The sequence below is a fragment of the Parasteatoda tepidariorum genome, chromosome 2, assembly GCF_982258835.1.
Source record: "Parasteatoda tepidariorum strain Cologne lab strain chromosome 2, Ptep-v5.0, whole genome shotgun sequence".
Taxonomy (NCBI): Eukaryota; Metazoa; Arthropoda; class Arachnida; order Araneae; family Theridiidae; genus Parasteatoda; species Parasteatoda tepidariorum.
The window spans coordinates 50,445,646-50,466,493 of record NC_141756.1 but is presented as its reverse complement, the minus strand read 5'-3'; the positions used below and the strand labels follow the sequence as shown (position 1 = coordinate 50,466,493).

General features: G+C 25.7%; 1 protein-coding gene across 1 annotated transcript; it reads right to left on the bottom strand.

The window, feature by feature from the left end:
* Positions 1–3,991: 3,991 nt before the first annotated feature.
* On the bottom strand, positions 3,992–18,434 carry LOC107440479 (uncharacterized). Its single transcript, XM_016053404.4, has 9 exons — positions 18,067–18,434; positions 16,401–16,606; positions 16,098–16,320; positions 14,862–15,023; positions 10,081–10,222; positions 9,957–10,000; positions 7,052–7,134; positions 6,770–6,961; positions 3,992–5,781 (listed from the first exon to the last, which is right to left on the bottom strand). The coding sequence occupies exons 2-9, from the start codon at positions 16,575–16,577 to the stop codon at positions 5,539–5,541; spliced, it is 1,266 nt and encodes a 421-aa protein (XP_015908890.1). The 5' UTR covers positions 16,578–16,606; positions 18,067–18,434; the 3' UTR covers positions 3,992–5,538.
* Between the last annotated feature and the right edge of the window lie 2,414 nt (positions 18,435–20,848).

The following is a 20,848-nucleotide window of genomic DNA, read 5'->3' as shown; positions in this document are numbered from 1 at the left end:
TAGAAGGTATTCCAGATATGTTTAATGTAAAATAGAAACTTGATTTTTACATACATATGTATGTGTGAGCGAGCAATGATCTACCAATTACATATCACATAAAAGCTTTTTTGTGACGTAATTTACATATTTGTGTAAAACAGTGAAACTAGTCTTTATTGGTATAGTTCCAATTTACATTCTGATATTGACTAAAGTCAAAACGTCATTTACTAAACAAAAAATATTTATTTTTTAAAAAATGTGCCAATCTTGCTATTGTTCTTGAAAACATGGATCTAGTGCCTTTTTTATTTTACTCCTGTTAATTCATGTAATATATAATAAGTTTCTCTATAAGTTCCATGAAGTTTAGAAACAAATTTTATTAATTATTAGATGAAAAAAAAATGCATTTGATAAGCTGCATTTACAAATATTTTATGTGGTTTGTGTTACTCTGGGAAATTCATGTTTGTAAATTGATTATTGCACGTGTTGGTGTTAGTTTTCTTGGTTTTAGTTTGCACAAGACACTTTGTTTTTTAAAAAAAATTTATATATTAGCGTAAGCCTTACCATGTAATCTAAAATGTTTTTTTTTTCTATGCTTGAAAATTTTATTTTATTGAAACTATCAAAAACAATATTTGGTTGAATTGTTAGTAAATTTTTTAATTACCTAATTTCTTCTTTTAATTTCAATATTGATTGCTAAGTTAGCTTGGATATTATATTTACGTTTACTAATAAATTTTTATAGCCATAATAATTTGTCTTTAAATTTATAATGATTTCAGTGTACAAGTTTTATTGATCTATATCATAAATTTGCAAGATTTAGATTTTCAAAGTTAGAAAAAAAAATTTAAAATATTTGAATAGTTACTTATGTGCAGCTATAGGTTTTAAGACTGTCTTCGCATGCTTTTAATTATCTCATTTTTTTGCTGGAATAACAAGTTCTGAAACAACAAAAACAAGATTGTTTTTTGTTCTTTTCCTTCAAAAAAAAAAAAAAAAAAAAAATGAACTTAACAATATGAATTTTTTTTTAAAATAACTTTTTTCTTGAGAAAAAATTTATCCATTCTTATTATGATACAAAAATTTAACAAGTGACACTTTTTATGTTTTTGCAATATCTTCTCTATACCCCAAAAGGATTATTTCTTGCGTTTATTAGTATTGCAGAGTTTTATTAGTGAGTAGTATCAATTTATTCAAAATATTGTTATGCTGTGTAAACATTAAAAGCAATACAACTTAATTTAGTTCACTTTAAATAAATTTAAACAAGTCACAGTTATAATTTTTTATGTATATATTGTATCTTCTATTTCGTAGTTTCTTCTGTTCATTGACCCAACAAAATATTTCATTTTTTCCAACTTTAAATCAACATTTTTAACACCTTTCATGATTAGCAAGGCAAAGTAAACAATTCTATAATTCTGATGATTCATTTACTACATGATTAACAATTTAGACTATGCAATTAATTCTTGTGAAAGTTTATTTTAGACATCATATTGATACAAACAGTTTATGTCTGAATTTTTTATAAGTTTTCTTTTAGGATTTCTTTATTATGAAATAACAATCTTTCCAATAATAAACCATTTAAAAATAGACTGTCATTTTTCAACCCATTAACTTAAAATTCTACCATGAAGTTGTTTGATTTTCAGCATTAGAAACTAGTGACTTAAATATTTGTAAACGAGAAAGTTATGTATAAGGGAAATCGTCACATTCTATTTTGTCGATTGCTAGTTGCTAAAAAGAGTTAAAAATATCTTTTGAATAGCATTAATTCTCTATATTAAGAGATCACTACGAATAGCTATTAAATGTTTGATGTTACTTTTTAAATTGGTTAAGATATCTTCTATTCACTTAATACTTAATTTTATTTGTTGCACCTGATTATGATTGAGAGTAAAAGTAATGTCTTCAGATTTTTCATGATAATTATAAATAATTGAAATTATTTGCAATTCAATTGGTGTGTGTGCTTAGCAGCATTTCAATAAATTTGTGGAAAAAGAAACTATTTTAAAATTGTAAAAAAGAAAAAAAAACTAAAATTTGAAAGTGAAAGAATGTCATTATTTTTATCATGAACTTTATTTTTGATAAACTGTATGTTGTTCTTTTCATTTTTGGTCAACTTTGTATTAGCTGTGAAAAGTTGAGTATGTGTAAAATAATGACATAGTGTGGGGGTAAGACAATTTAATCCTGCATTTTATATCTGGTTCATTTAATACATGACATTATAAATAACCAGAATGCCTGTGCCTTAAATATTTTTACAAGAATCTAAATTGATTGCAAATGTAATTTTTACTTGTTTAACCAATTATGCTTATTTGTGTAAATAGTTCACTTCTGTAAATTAGGGAGGTTTAATGTGTTGCAGAGTTGCTTTATAATATTTGTGTAAATATTCATTTTTAAGCACTGGTGTATAATTATTCTTCTCTATGACAAAATAAAGTTTTGGTACATAGTAAACAATTTTTTTTCTTATTCATATAGAAAAATGGTGTGATTTTTATATTTCTTTAATTCTGTGATTAAAATTTATTATTAATTTAAGAAATAAATTTCTAGAAAAAAAATAAATATTAATTGTTTTTCACCTGTGACATAATCTGAGTTCCCACTTAATTTGGGAAAAAAAATTTCCTGAAATTTTCCAAAGTTTTTCAGGAAAATTTCGATGTAAATCCAGACCATATTTAGTCCAAACCATGCATTCATTTAATTGGAAAATGGTGATTTTTTTTATATTTGAATTGTCAAATATTAGATTTTGTAAATAAAAAAATATCCTTGAAAATTCAAATGGAAACATGGGAAAGTTTCTCTAAAAAGTGAAATATTTACTGTGAATAATTGTAATTGATAATACTTATTTAAGTGGAATCTCAATAACTTATATCATTCAAGACTAGTTATTTTCAAGTTTTTTTTTTTAATAATAAAAATGCTCTTTTTTTTTACTATTCCTTACTTTTTGGAGTCAAAATAGAATACCCTGACAATTCCAGGTATTCCCTAACTAGTCTTAAGTATTTAGCTAGTGAAATGAGTCTTCAAAGAATAGGTTTTTTTGATTGAAAAAGAAAATCTGTTCCTTCCATATTTAAATCCAAACTATTTCTGTTAGTAAATATTAAAACTTCGATGAATATTTCATCTATGTTTAAAATTATGCACAAAAAAAAAGTCAGATAATAAAAACATTGCTTCATCACTCAAATGTTATTAACTATTATCTCGATTTTATAAAATAACTAATTAAATCATATTTAATGAATACAATATTGATCTAAAAGCTTCTAGGAATTTGTGCTGCAAATTAAGGTACATTTTACACTTCAATTGTTCAAGTTACAACCTGAAAAATGAAATCAAAACTTTTTAGTCTTTTTGATAATGCTAACCACAAATGATAAAAACCACGAAATTCAACAGTTCTAATTTAGTGATTGTTTTGGATTTAAGTTATTTCATGAAAAAGGAACTCAAACAATTTCGCATACCAAACATTTAGGGTGATAAATTCAAGGGTCGTAAGTTTATTTCAGTTATTGATTCGTCTCTTTTACTTATTTTTAAAAAGGATAGATTCCAATCAACAACAGTAATTTTATCATGAGAGATCAATCATTGATACAAAAATTTACTGATATTTCCTTTGCCTCACAATGAGACCTGTGATTGTAAATAATCTAATTACTATTATCATTACAATGAAATCAACAATTTACCAAGTTCTATATGATGAAAGCAAAATTAATATTTTAAAAAATTCAAAAGTTAGCAAAAAAATAAATTTTTTTTTTTGAAAGTTTCTTATATAAACACACAGACTCAGACACTGTGTAAGCCAACAGCAAAATCTAAATATCTCTCTCTCTATAATATATATATATATAATAACAGATTTTGAGTAAGACTAATACAGCATTGATTCTAACAGCAATTTACAAGTCTAGAATTACATAAAGAAATTTATTAATTTTTTGTACAAAACAAAATATAAATAAAAAATTTGTACAGTGTCAATCAAATTAGTTTCATTTTAGAATTAATGATAGAAATCACGCAATACAAAGCATTTCAGAAACAACTCATTTTATGGAAGTAAGCTTTTATTGTATAGAAATACAAAATATAAAAAGAAATGCAAATTTAAAAATATTCTAGAGAAATGCAATATCAGAATGTATAAACAAAACTAAGAACAGGTGCCAAACAATAATCAAAATGATATTTTTTGCATAATAATTTAAATGACATGAAAATAAAAAGAACAAATATCACACAATGTGTGTGACATTAAAAAAAGAGAGTAAACATTTAAAAAAAATGAAAGACATTAATTCACAGTTTTTAAGTCTAACAAATGTTCAACCAATGCTCAAAAAAACCTTACTTTGTGAAAAGACTCTAGTAATGTAAAAAATGAACTGAGCTAAACACTCAAAGTCATGGGAAACAACTTTTGACTACATTTTTGCAGTAATAAAAGTATCAAATTAGTACTGAACTGTACAGTTGGAATGCAGTTACAGAGCTTATATTATGCTACAAGTATTTCTTCAAGGTATATAAAATACTTCAAGTGATTAAGTATTCTTATGTAATGAATATATTACACAGCAAAATATTAAATGAATATATAAAGATGGTAAAACCCACATATTTGATAAATAAAAATTGAAAAAAATTTTGTACTTAATTTATTTATATTAAATTTTTTGAATATTATAAATGTATTCAAAATATGCGATTCCTTGTTCCATTGATATAAAAATTTTGATACCTAAAAAAATTTCATTTTAATTTTAATAATGTAAATATTTAGAAAGTTACAATCTATCAAAACATTCTGTATACTTTAGAGGGCTACAAATCATAAGATCAGTGGATAAAAAAAAATTTCTTTCTAAAAAGATCATTGAATTTTGAATAAACAATGGTGTTGAGGATGTACAACCTTTTTTTGCAAAAGGGACATTTTTATTTGACAATAATTAGGAATTAAATTTTTTTGTTGATAATATAATGAATAATAACTTACTTTACTTAAAAGAAGAGTAATGTCAATTTCATTTGAATAAAAAAAACAAAAAAAACATTTGAAATTAAACGCACTTTTTTTTCTTCAATAAATTTTTTATAACATTTATAAGAAATTTTTGTTTTTTACTTTAGAAAAATTTCTTATATCTTTATGTTTTCGAAAAGAATAAAAATTGTTTTGAACAAGTTTATTGATATATTTAAAAAAAAAGTTTAAAATTATTTAATTTTAGTTAGAATTGATCAAACAGGAGCTGTAGGTTGTGCACCTCAAGTGTAGATGAGAGACATACAGAAAATTTTGAAAACTGAATATAAAAACCTTAACTGCTCCCGCCAAATACATTTCAGTTTGTCAATTTATATTTAAAAAAACTAGAGTATCTACTGCTTTTCTTGATCAATAACAGCATCCCAAGGCAAAAGTACAGCCACATTCAGACAAAGATTGTCATGTCCTTAAGAGTGTCGATTGCTCATTGCAGAACAGGCTGCATTCAAATCTCCTCCCTCTATTGATAGAGTGATTTCTTCGGGATATGTTTCTGAGTTGGCTCCATTGTTTACCCTCTGCCTGCAAGCTGGAGCAGAACGAGGTGTTTGCGGGGACTGACCTTCCTTTTGAGGACCACAGCAAGTTTGAGCTGTACAATTTGTGCTAGCAGGACAATCTAAAACACAGTTTTCTTCTTTCTCTTGATACTAAAGAAGAATAAAAACAAATTAATTTCTTTTTTCAGTCATCTTTCACAAAACATATTTTTTCAGGAAAACTAGTCAAGAGCTTATAAAAACGTATGAAAAATATCAGACCTTAATAATAACTAAGTAAAAAAAAACAAACTTACTTCTTATAAGAATCGTGATGTTGGATTTTAAAATTGTGCAAACCACGATATTGGGTTTTAAAAATGCAAAAAGACAAATTGCGATCTTTAATTTTTAAATCTCGTGAATACAAATATTGAAGCGTAATTTTTAAATCAAGTGAATACAAATCGCAATGCCCATTTTTAAATCACATAAATTAGAAATTCAATGTTTGATGTTACAAGCACACGATTAAGAATCGAGACATTGGAATTTATAAAGTGAAAATATCAGATAATAGCATAAATATCGCGATATTGGATTTATAAATTGTGTGAATATGAATCGATACATGTAACTTTTTTATTAGGTCGATACGAAAAACCGATGTTTGATATTAAAACCGTGATATTAGCAGATTCCAGCTCAGTTCCAACGATTCAAAATGGCAAATCCGCCAAACCAATCGAATTGGTGGAAGAATCACATGTATATAAACGTCTTGTTAATGGGATTTAGCATAAAATTTTTTCAGATTAGAAGTTTTAGATTTGCAGACATCCGCAAAACAATGATCTTGAGATATGCGTAATTTTGCGATATTCACAGAAAAATCAAGACCTGCTTTTAGATCCAGAAGAATGATGCGATTAAAAAGAACGGAATTCCGGACTACTCTTGGAATGTAAACACCCCTGTATTTAGAAAGAATATTTTAATATTAATCTAAATAGCATTTTTTTGTGGTAGTTTATAGCATTTTTTATTAACAAAATGCTAAGTTTTAAGAGTTTTTACATTTTTGGCTGTCAGTATGAATTGTTATATTGAAAGAATATGTTTTATTGAAAATATGTAATTAGAAAAAGAAATTACTTACTGAAGGAATATCAACAAATTCTGGCTGTATTGTGGTAGAATGTATTCCTTCATTATGAAAAAATTCTTTCACTTTCTCAGCAATCTGCATATAATCAACTAAATTTCTGCATCGAATATGGGCTGAAGCTATAATTCTTTCACCAGCTAATTGCCACACATGAAATTCATGAACAGCTAATACTCCATCAATCTGTAATTTAAAGAAGAAGAAAAAAAATTGGGAATTCAGCTATGATGTGTTAAAGGTTTAAAATTTAAGAAGAAACAGAATTTTTCTTACCTCTTGCAATAACTTTTTTTGTAATGAATCAACTTGAATATGAGTTGGAACAGTTTGCAATAAAATCAAAGCAGATTCCACCACTAAAATAATTAGAAAATGTAAGATAAAAATCTAGTAATAATCATCTCACAGCACAATATTGAGATCAATGATAATTATATAAGCTTTTTAAATTGTATTCCAATATGAAGACACAGTGAAATCTCTAAGAAAGAACACCTTTGTGTAGCAACCTCTTTGGGATGCAAGGCTTTTTTTCTATAATTTGTATTGAAGGAAACCTTTAGGAGAGCCTCACCAGGCAAACCTCTGCACCAAATATTGAAAAGGTGAAATAGGGAAACATAAAAATATTAATAGAAATTTAATTTTATAGATGCCTAAAGGGAGTTCAGGGTAGCCACAGAAAAAAAAATGAACAAAATAGTTGCTTTTAGTAGCCTGAAGCATGAAAATAGTTGCAGAAAACTATGAAAATAGTCGCCTGAATAAGAACAAAAATAAAACTAAAATTTTATTAAATGCCTTAATTATCATATACCATTTGATCCATTGAGTCAAGTTGGTGGCAAATATGATAATTTTTACATAAACTAATATATATATATATAGTGAAAAGTGATACTCAAATTCGAAATTCATGCAGCATAATATCGTATTAAAAATTTTGTTTTTTAAAATTAAATTATGGAAAATTTCATAACAATAACCATGGAAAAGGCGATCGAGAAACGAAATAGACTTATGATAGAATCTGTACAAATTGAGCGCATTAAGAAGTGATGACTCAAATTTGCAATCTAAAATTTTTTATTTTTTAATTATTTATTTTATTTTTTAAGAAAAGAAATTCAGTGTGTTCAGAAAATTTCATGGGCTGCAGGTTTTCAACCCAATTTATGCTAAAAAAACACTGCTAGGAGTACAGAAAAAGTCTCCTTTTCCTGAAAATAGTTGGGTTTTTATTTTATTTTATTATAAAGCCTTTTCAGGCAAAAAATGTTGCCATAGTCGCCTTATGCTGAAAATAGAGTTGCATTTTAGTCGCCTGTGGCAACCCTGGGATTTCTACTAAAAAATAAAAGGAGAAAAATTAGGAAGTTAGAAATTTGAATATACAGAGTTCAGTTGAACATACAGAGTGGTTTATACTAAAAATATACCGTAACTTAACAAATGGAATACTAATATGATACATACTTTATAAGTCAGTGAAATAGAGAAAATTAGCTTTCTGATTGTATATATATAGATTTGTTTATACTTCTTTCATAAACTCTTATATTTACTGTTGACAGTGAATTAGTGTTCTAGTAGACAATAATTTATCCTTGTAACTGGATAGATTAGTATTTTAAAAATATCACATAGCTATTTTCATCAATTAGGAATTAGTCTATTAGAAGTTATTTTAATGATAAAAATACTGAAAATGTAATTTGATGACCATAATAAAAATATATAAACATTTTATTCAAATAACTGCAATTAGTAAAATGCTTTCAAATGCAGTAGAGGGCAATATAAAAATACCCTTGGCACTGCCATAAAATACCGAAATAGTTCACTTCTTTACAAACCACTTAAATTAATAAAAAAATGCAAATAATTTTACTAAACCAGTCTCTTTTCAATGCAATACATGCTATTAAGTAGGTGAAATAAAAATGTTATTAGTTATAACAAATTACAAGAAATGGCATTACAAATTACTTCTCTTGATACTCAGAGTATTTAGCTAACTGTTGCTTCAAACTAAGAATACATTTGAGAATGAAATTTTAATTCTGTTGTTACCCAGACAGTATCAACAGACTAATGAATAAAGTATTTTTATTTTAAAGACATACCTATGCACTAAAATAATTATTTTGCATACATTATAAGGGATAGGGAGCGATTAAAATTAGAATTTTATTTTTTTTAATAATTCCATCAAATTAAGGGTTGACCACTTTTTTTCCCCTTTAAAAATGTATTTTTGGTTAAGCAAGCAATAAAGATAACAAAACTGAATAAAAATTGTTGCACAATACTTTAGCAAATTTAAATTTATTACAAACCCAGACATAGGGACATATTTAAATTCTCAATATTTTGAAAAACAAATTTTCTATGTATTTTCCGTGTTAATAGGATTAAAAATATTTTAGCTAAAAAAGTTGAACATAAATAATAGATAACATAAATACATAGAACATAAATAAGTTTTTTTTTTTCTTTTGCTACAATGTTGAAACAATAAAATTTAAACTTATTTTTGAATGAAAAGAATTCTGGAAGTAATTAATTATTGCAAATTTATTATATGCATAGATAAAACTTAAAAGCATTTGAATATTAGATCATAATTTTTTGTTGCCATTTTATTGAATAATTTATTCAGCAATTACTAAAATCAATGATTGAAATCGCGTGATTAAAAAAAAAAATATCATGGATTCAAATCAATTGTAATTTTTTTAATAGGTGTATGAAAATAATTTTCAGTCTTAGGTTAATTTGCCGTTACAAGTGCTTTTAAAACTTATTAATATATAGTTCATGTAAAATGATAAAAATTATCTATTGATGACCAGAGAAACTTATATTGTTTTTCAATAATGTTTTCTGATCCAAACTAACTTAATTCTCCTTGGATATCCAATTGGCAAACTGTCTCTCTGTCTTTAAAATTTTAGGATATTTAGTATGAATAAATATAATGATTTTGTTTATTCACTGAGTAGCTTATAATAATTAAATAATTTAAAACAAATTTACTAACTATTTTTGCTGTATTACTTTTAAATATAAAGTTTTATTAATATACTTTAATTTGGCTGGTAAATATGTAAAAAAATACATAATGATGGGTATTATTATTTTTTTGATGTTTAGTTTAAAATATTTCTATACTTACATAATGGCCAGGTTGATCGCATAATAAGCATAACCATGAAAATACTAAATAAAGAGAATACAATTAATTAATCTCCATATATCAGTAACATCACAATACAAATAAAATGAAATATTAATAATACCTTAGAGCAGGATCCACATAAAATCTGTACTTCCAATCTGTCAGCCAAATAACAAGAGCACTAATTATAACAATAACTGAACCAAGGGCATCAGCAAGTACATGGAGAAAAACACCTCTCATGTTCATTTGACTGCCAGTTGCTAGGGAAAAGATAAAAGTGAGAATTCTCTATGAATAAACTTTCAAACAATAATAATAATAAAAAAAAAATTTCCTCCTTGACATGTACAAGTTTAGATCCAATGGTAAATTATGAGTTTTTCCAGTTTAAAATTTTTTTTGCCTCAAACCCTTCTGTTAGCTATCTGAAGCTAGATATGGTTGAAGTTTAGTTTAAGTAGCATTAAAACAATTGAGAAAATAGCAAAAAACTTATGGCAATTCATGTCTTTAAAATATATTTAAAGAAAAAAAAGGAGCTGGTTTTAACTTTTCTATCTTTACTAAGATGTAGCGTGCAGGGGTGCCCACAAAGGCGACAAGACACATTAAAATTCCAAGGAGGAATACCCTTTTTTTAAAATTAGATATATTTTTGCAGTTTTAAACTGTAAAATAGACTTCGAGGATATTTTTGATTGTTAAAAGAGGTCCCTTAGTCTATTAAATCTACATATTAACTTAAAAGTATCTTATTATAAATACTTTACACAAAATTATCAAATTCCTTTGTCCGAAGATAATTCCAAACAAAAAACAATTTTAAACAAGCATTCAATATTTCCTTAGATTTTATCTAATAATGGTGAAACAAAAATTTGAATTTTAAGGTGTAAAATTTTTTACAGCATTTTTAACGAATGCAATTTTAAAAAAGTCTTGAGATATGGCAAAATTTGCGAAAAGTAAAATTAACCTTAAGGGAACCAAACTTTTGACTGCTCTCATGGGACTATAATTTTCGGATTAAGGTTACTCCCCTATTTTTAAGGGTTTTTATTCCCCCTTTCTTTTAAAATTTCAAGGTCAAGAATCCGAATCCTTTGAAAAAAAGGTAAGTTTAATCAGAGAAAGCATGTATTTGCAGCCATTTCACTAGTTTAAAATATTGTCTGCACCAGTTTTAAGTCGCATAATTGAGGTCAAGCTCACGATTCTTTGAGACTGAGTTCTGGTACATGAAAATCTGATAATCAGATCAAAAATTATTCAGGTTGTTTCATTCTTCACATTGTATATCTTATCAGTTAAACTTTTTCTTTTTGGTGGAAGGATAAAGTTTAACATTCACAAAGAATAGGGGAGCATTCATATTTAGGAAGAAGGTTAATCCCCCTCCAGTATTTTCATTATTCTTATACCAATACTTCATTTTCAGTACTCTTATCGCTAAAGATGTGAAACTTGTCTAAGTTAGTTGAAATTAGAAATAAGTTTTATGGTTATCACTTTATTTTAGTTATTTGTTTGCAATTTTTCTCAGCTTTTTTAATGTAAAAGAATTAATTGCAGTAAAACCATGTTTTCAAGCTACTTACTCTTTTGTTTGAAGATAAGAAAGATCTTATTAACTTTCTTTTAAAATTTCAAATTAGTTTTGAAATTATAAACTCTGAGTTTTTAAACTTTTTTAATGAAATTCATTCATATAATTCGGAGATATCGAGACGGCAGAAAATTCGTATTTTTGCTCTGCTTTAGTAACAAGATTAATCCTTTGAGAGACTTTTGTAGCTATCAAATTAAATATGACAATATCATCATAGAAGTTAATTTTAAAAATATAAAACATTATCTTTTTGTAAACTTTAAAATCTTGTATATTAACTTACTTTTTAAAAACATATAATTTTATTAAAGAATAAATATTTACATTAAATTAAAGAAAATCAAATCATGAATATAACAAGATTAACGAATTAACTAAAATTCATGTAATTTTTAAAGCGAGTACTAAGATTTAGAAGTCTGTTTTTATTGGGGAGGGGCAGGGTTGGCAGGTTTTTGACATGTGACAGTTTAAACCATGGTTTAAACCGTCACGTCAAAAACCTCACTGTCAAAAATGTCAAAAACCTATATTCATATGTGAAATTTAATTAATACATAAAATTTATATATTTTTTATAAAGGATAGTGTTTCTAAATATGTTCTAGAAAAAATAAATTTAAAATTTTGAAGAAACACTTATATTTTGAATAGTAACCAAAATCTTGTACTTTTGAAAGCTCACATCTTTTGTAATATTATGTATTCATTTTCATGTGTTATTGAAAATCTGCAGTGATATTTTAAGAAATTTATTTATAACCAAATTTAGTGTATAGTATAGATTATACTAAAAATTAGACATCTTTTAAAGAAAAATCTTTTTAATATTCTTTTAAATCTTCTTAATAATCTTTTTAACATAAGACAATACAAATTTAAGTGCTTTCTGTTAAATACACAGAGTAGTTAGTGTCGATTTACAGTATATTCAGCCTATTCATTTACTATGCTGAAAATTTAGTTTATCCAAATACTTGTGAATTTCATTTTGCTGAATACTATATACATAGTTTTGTTGAATATCTAAATATTCAGCTGTTGAATAATTACTTCTTGCTTTCAAGATATGCATTATTTGTATTCTTAATACAAGTGGGGGAAAAATTAAGAGGTAAAAATTGTTTTAAAATGATAAGTGTAATAATTGTAAACAAATATAATAAACAATATGAATTATATTTATCATTATTCACAAATATAACTACTTTTAAATTCAAATTAACATACTGGATAAAGATATTCGGTATAACATTAAAAAATTTTTTTCATACACTTGTATCAAGTTTGTATTTATACAACATAACTTGTAAGTTCCTAATAAATATTAGTTATATGTTCCTTATATGTCAAAAATGCATAGTAATAAACTTTTAATTTTCTTAAGTATCAAAAAAAAATTTTTTTTTTTCAAAATATAAATATTTAAAAAAATTTTGCAAAATTTTTCCACACATGCATTTGAATATAAATTTCAGAGATTTTAAATCTGTTATTTTACCTTAATTTTAATTAAAAAATATTTTAAAACCTGCTGATTACCTATAGTATAATTAAATTTCAATATAATGCATGGCAATTGTTGGTAGTTTTGAAGTTTATATATTTTTTTGGCAAACTTTAGTTTTTGACATTTTTGACGGTTTAAACCAGTATTATACCCTTGTCATGTCAAAAACCACTTTTTGACGTCAAAAACCCAACCCTGGGGAGGGGATTTCTAATCCTGTGGTTTTCTTCTGTGAAATAATTGACTAATATCAGGGGTCTGTCCAGGCTGAATTTACTACCGTTTAGCGGTACCTTCACAAATTCAACTTTAGGAAAAATGGTAATTTCACAAATTCAATTTTAGGAAAAACGGTAGTTTCACAAAATACTTTTTCTTAAAATTTTATTTTTGTATCCCTTAAGAAAAGATAAATCCATATTTTTATGCTGATTTTTTAATATAATTTTTAATTTTTCACAAATTATGTCTAAATTTTCACAAAATAGGTACCTCTCAGAAAAAACCTAGACAGACCCCTGAATATGCATTGTATTCAGATACAGCTAAAATACAGTTGTTGAAATAAAAATTTTTATGTACATATTTTCGTATTTGTTGAAATGGGGCCCTTTTTTTAAATTTTTCTTTTTTTTGGGATGCTCTATTAGCCTTGGGGGCGGGGAGCACCCCCAATAATTACAAAAGAAGTTACAAAAATTATATTGCACAGGTCTCTCTTTTTCTTATATAATTATAGAAAATATGTAATTTAAAACACAAAATATGTAATTTAATTATAGAATTTTTCAGTGACAAAATATGTTGACAACTCAGTTTTAATAATTTTTATTTTTGCACTATTATACATATCAAAAGGAGTAAAGCAAGATTATTTAAGAATAGACAAGCGATTCTAATAAAAATATTTATTAAATATTCGTATTGAAATGATTCAGATTTTAGAAATACAAAGAAAGTGAAGTATAAGGTAAAACATGTCAATAAATAGTTTCATATCTTCAAAAAACTGATAAATTTAAAGAAATATATGCTGGTTTGTATAATAATTAACATAAGAGTTTCATAAAAATTAAAACAGTTAAAAAAAAAATCAGTGATTTTGAATAAACTTCTTTGAAATCACATTGCGGCGAAAGAGCTGAAACTAGTTATGAGAGTTAAAAAATTACTTGCAGAAAGCGTTTTGTCTTATCAAAGTGAAGATACTACCTGTCACCTGTGTTTCAAAATATAAAGAAATTTTTTTTCCCTTAAAGAAGTTAAAGTAATTCAATGGATAAACATATTATAAGATATTCCTTTTTCGTAATAATCTCACTAATAAGATATAATCAAATGAGAATGAATGTGAAAGCTCGTAAGACTGTAGATTCCATATTATAATTATAACATCTAATGAATTATTTTAAGACAGCATGTTAATTTTTGAAGAATTGAGATTTATTAGAATTTTAGGTGAATATTAAATCAAAGACAATTTTTTTAATAAAAATTTTAAAATATCTTAAGTAAATACAAATTAAGCTTTTCTTTTAGTACTTTCATTATAAATCTTTTACGAAGAATAAACTGTCAAAAATATTAATACACAATTTCATTACAAAATATGATTTACAAAATATTTCTTCCAAGTTTTGGATGGCATTCTGTCTTTGAAAAATGTAAATAAAATTTGAAAACTTTGCTAACATAAAACGAAATTTCACTGTTAAAAGTACTTTAAAAAATTAATAATTAATTGAAAGCATCAAAATTTTTTATTTATTTAATTACTCACCCATTTGACGATTTCCATGTGCATCTTGGGTCGTATTTGGCAAATTGTCTGATAGTCTGTAATTTTCATGATTTTCATTTATATCTTCCTCAGCAAGAACTTCTTCAATGGTAGGTAAACTTCGATGATGAGCTCTACGATGACTATGGCCATGACCATGTTCTAAAAAGATTAATAATTTATTAATAAAATAATTTGATGGTCATTTATTTTCAGAAGTGCTTAACAGAACAGAAACATTATAAATCACATATTACAATGCAAAAGAAAAGTTTCTAAGACGTATCAAAAGTTAGCAATTATTCAGAATTTTAAAATCATGATTATCTCTAGGAATCATATTAAATAAATATGAATTACTTTAAAGCTAAAAAAAACTACCAAATGAAAATATTATAAAATCAAATAACTAAACATTAAATAAGAAATTTTAAAAAAAGTAAATTAAATAATTATAATTGATTAGTTATATAGACATTATTTTGTTTGCTAATAATTAGTAAGATGGATAAAAATAATTGGTTCATTAAAATAGAGCATAAACATTTGAGAACTTAATTATTCATGCATGCATATTTTGGAGATGGGAGCAAGAACATTATTGGTTAAATATATCTGTGAATTACTCGTCAATCAGAATCTCAAAGATCACGTATGCAATCTTTTTGCATTTAGGGTGAATGCCCTTTAAATATAATGCATAATCGCTCGCTCATCTTTCTGCCAACGCTCATATGAGACAGATTCTGTCTTTTGGAGACGCTTTGGAACTCGGCATTGTCTCTATTGTGCCAACTGAACCTGGATCTAGGGATTAACCACTAAAATGTTTACATTGTTGCTTAAATACCTTCTCTACGGATTATAGGGCACAACAGATATAATGGAAGAAATCAAAATGTTTTTTTCATTATTTGAAAAATTTACTCACAATGTTACTAAAAGAAACACTGATTTTCTTTTTATACATTACATTAGTGTCTTTAAAAATCAAAACTGTAGCCAGGTTATAGAAAACCCTGTAAATCAGTTCAGATTGAAATTGAACCTTGTTTTTAACTCTGCTTGTTCATTTTACATCAAAAATAAAGACTGGTATAAAAGTTTGTTGTTACATTTTATTCAAATACATATAGGACTTTAAATCATGTGGAAAAAAAATAATTAAAATTAGAGCATTTATCAATATTATTTAAAAAATAACAATTTAGTTTAATTTTAAAACAGTTTACTCACCATGAAATAGGAAAAGCCCAACAATGTTAACTATTAATCCAGCTATTCCAACATATAAAATGAGTTTGGGATTACGAATCTCGTCAACTTTAAACAACCTTTTTAAAGCTTCAATAAATATAGAGAAACACAAAGCTACTAAAAATACTGCATTAACCAATGCGCCTAAAACTTCCGCTCTGGCCCAGCCAAAAGTGTTTTTAGACCACTTTCTAGGAGACATCTGAAATTTTAAAATAAATTATAGTTCTTAATTTTTTAAATAAAAAAAGTTGATAAAAATCTTTAAAAATATATCAATACCTGTACAGATAAAAATGCTATTATCAAAGCTATCACATCTGACAGCATATGGAAAGAGTCTGCTATAAGCGCAACAGAATTTGTAAAATAACCTACAATGATTTCAATGAAGAAAAAACTTGTGGTGAGAGTAAACATACTCATCAACCGACATCTCTTTCCAGAATATCTCCCCATTATTCAAATGATTAAGTAATCTTTCCTACCTATAATAAAAATGAAAAAGGTTATTTAAATTATAAGTCCTGTTTTATTCATACAAAATATTCTTTATCCATTTATTTTCAGATGCATAGCCAAATTTTTCAACGACAAATAAGCACTTCACAAGCACTGAAAAAATATATTTAAGCACTTTTGAAAATTGTCAAAATCACAAAATTTTGGTCTAAGGATAATTATTAGGTATTATAAATATGAAACAATTTTAAAATGTAACATAAAAACATAAATGTAAAATTACAAGAATTCTATATGTAGGTATATATTGTAATTATTTTAATAAAACTCTTTTTGTTTTGAAAATTACTGTTAAAAACAAAAATTTTGGTGTAGCAAATATTAAATAATTATAAATAAAATTTTTTAAATTGCAATTTATCCAATCCCTTAATTTGTTTAATTATTGAAAATAAAAATACAAAAGGATAATTTTATTTATAAAAAATTATATTTGATTTTTAAGAATTTTACCTTTTATTAATAATTTACTTCTTTTAAATTTAATTTTCGTGGTTTGAAGGCTTAAGTATTTTTCTTTCAGTTCATTAATTATCTAAAATAAAACAGCAGATTTATTGAGACAAACCCAATTATTTCTTATTCAAATTATTTCTCATTTAATTCTAAAATGAATAAGCAATTATCAAGCAAAGATTTCTTATTGTTATAAATGTTTCAAACAAGATTTGAAAGTTAAATTTAAATTTTTAAAAAATTGATAATCTTCATGGAAAAAGAAGAAGCACCTTAGAAATAATAAAGTTTTATTTATCAATGATGCATCATAATTATTATCCTTTTCTATCAGATTGCAGAAAAGAAATGAAATCTAAGGAAGAAGTCAGTTAATTTGATTAAATATCCCTTGTTTTGTGGCAAGTATTTAATTAATTAAATAAATTATTACACACATAGTTTTAAAACTAATTAATGTAAATAAATACGCATATTCAATTTAGAAATCAAACAATCAAAGAACATAAATTTAATTAAAAGAAAACTAATAATTATTTAAATATTTAACAATGAAGTGTTTCACTTTAAAAATTTTCAACTTGCTAAATTATGTTAGACTGAAAAAAAATAAGAGGAAAAATGTAGAGAAAACAAACAATTGTAAATTAAATTTAGTTGTTGCTAACGATTCGAAAATTAAATTATTATTTTTTCTTTAATTCCAGAGAATCATCATTCACACTGACTAGTTTTATTGAGGAATATAGTAAATACTGTATTCAAGAGTGAAAAGTTATTCACGGACTTAATAGATGTATGAAATAATAACAAAACTTGCAATAATGATGTGAAAATAGTGAAAGCGTAATTATAGTAAATTTGCTTATAATGCGCTTATAACTACTTTATATTTATAGTAGAACGCTGTCCTCAGTAAACATTCACAAATAGTTAAATTAGCTCAAACAAATTAAGATCAAAAGGTTACCTGGGGAAAAATGAAAGCAATGATAAGATGTTTTAACAAAGATAATGATAGCATGCAAAGTTCAAGAAACACAGTCGAAAATTACACGTTTTTTACATATCGTAAAAAAAGGTTTTGCACACATCACTCTTTTTGCACCCAGGAACATGCTCAAATGAAACTTGCTAAAGACGTGTTAAAAGGTTCTCTATGTTGTTACCAGATAATTCAAATCGCGATTATTCGATTGACATTAAAATATTATTGATTTCTTTAAAATTCTTGGTAGTATTAGCAGAGGAAAAAACACCATAAAATTTTAAAAAATTTGTTTTTACAAGTTTCTTTCTTTTTTGTTTTCCGAACAATCGATCCAACTTATCGGTTACAGTTTCAATCTTGTGCTCATGTTCATTTATGTTTTTTTCTTCCAACCAATCGAGAAACTGGATATGCGTTTGAAACTTGAAATAAAATTATAATTAAAAGATAATTGAATAGAAATGTCAGTGCCTGATTTATTATAAAGCCTGTGAGGTCCAGACTTAAGTTCCCCCTCAAATTTTCTCAACTCATCTTGAGAATATTTATGTTCCAACGATCCGCAAAGATAGGATCGAGAAGTTCTAAAATTATTTAATTATTATTTTTACTTTTTTATGATTTAAATCCATAAGGATCCAATTCAATGTTATAACTATAATTTAACTATTCTAATATCTTGCCGTTTGTTAAAAAGAAGGAAAGAAAAGGAAGAGATACAGATATCCTAAACCGGATATCTGTAAAGACTTTTTTCGAATAAATTAAAAACCTCGGCACGAGTGAATTCGCGATCGCAACGAACTATAGGGGGCGTTGTTGTGTGAGCCGCTTACCTGCGATTTCTATATGAACCGTCATTCAGTTACTCTGGAGACGTCGTTAACGTAGCGTGTAGCATTGCAACGTTCCTTCTTTATTGTGGCTAATTAAATTTAAAAAAGAAAAATGCTTGATATTCTTTCTTATACAAACGAAAACTAAATGGTATCTCTTTTTATTAGAGAAGGAATATCCAAAACGCATCGGAAAAATATTTGTACATTAACAGAAAAAAATATGTATATTTCTTATAAGAGTTAAAACCTAATTTCCCGAGAAATAGTATTACTAAATTTAATGATATAACATGAAAGGCCCATTTAAACTTTACATTCTATAGTTTTAAGAATCATATTACTTCAAAAATTAAAATGAACAAAAAGTATACATAAGCCTCATAATTTTATGAAATTTAATTTTGTAAGCAAAGTTTTTTGACAACAATTTTTATCAAAAAATTTCAAGTTTCAATAAAAATCATTATTTAGAAACTAAGAAACGTAAAATAAAGAATGCTGACGAAACAAAAACAAAAAAAACAATTCTTTTTTGTCGCCATTTTTAGTGCTACGAAAATTCGTCTTTGGGATTTGCCAAAAACAAAACAAGAAGCAATTTTATTTTTTCAGGAGGGAAATACTTTACCGAAAAAACGAAAATGTACCAATTCCCACAACATAAAACTTTATCTTGGTAAACGTACGTTTTGGAAATGTTATTTCATTTGGAATCTTATTTATCAGAGTTCATATGGCGATATGATTGTTTTGAATCTATGCTAAACTCTATATCGGCTCATTTTCCACCGAAATCCGACTGACTATTTTGATTTTAAATAAAGTGTTTTATTTTATGAATTGTCGCAAAAATTTTAAGTGTAGATTGGCGGCACTTAAAAACCGCCAAATCTGTAGCGGCGGTGGCGTTAATAAGTAAGTACCGAATTTTTATTCCATACTTTTCTGAATCATATTACTTCAAACATTGGAATATACAAGAAGTATACATAAACACATAATGTTATACCATTTAATTTTTCAGAAAAAGTATTTTGAGAACAATTTTTATCAAAAAATTATAAACTAAAAAACGGAAAATAAAGAATTCTTAGGATAAAAAAACGATTTTAAGAATTCTTTACATTGAAATAAAAACTTTCATATTGTTTCTTTTTTTATTATTCTTATAGTTCTTAATCAGACGTAAAAAACCATTCTGTAGAGAACCAACATCAAATGAAAAAAAAAATATTTACAAGCAAATTTTTTATTGTAAAAATCATTGCACTTACCTGATTTATAATTCCCGGAGAATTCCAAAATGATAAGTTCCTTGTTTGAAAACTTTATTCTCAAATAATATATGCATAGTTTATCCCTTCATTACTTTTAGATAACATACTACACAGTAAAATTTTATAATTGATATGAATTTGAATATGTAGCTAAAAACAGAATAGCTGAATTCTAGTTGAAATTATTCCTTCAAAACAAAATAATAATTACCAAGAAAACGATTCAAATTTATTAATAATCAGCACAAATGAATCTATTTCAAGTAGTTCGGATGATTCTTTATTGTTGTTTTACGAATAATAGATACAGAAATATATACTGTTGTATAAAGAAGAACAATATTCTATAACTACATATTATACAGTTCTGTGCATATTCTGAATTCTTATTTATTCATTGGAATGACGAAAGCAATGCTGATTTCACTTTAATTTGTAATGAATTGAAGACAGAAAAAATTATTTTACCGTAATGCACACAATCTGTAACAGCAAGTTATCATGAAATTGGAAGCTATGTTGTTGGTAATAGAAAGGTAAAAATTATCCAGAAATTGTTCTTCAAATGCTTAGCGTGTTCGGCTTCAATGTTTGGCATGTTCTGATTAGTTTTTTCAAGAAGTTCTACCTTTTCCTTAGGGAAAT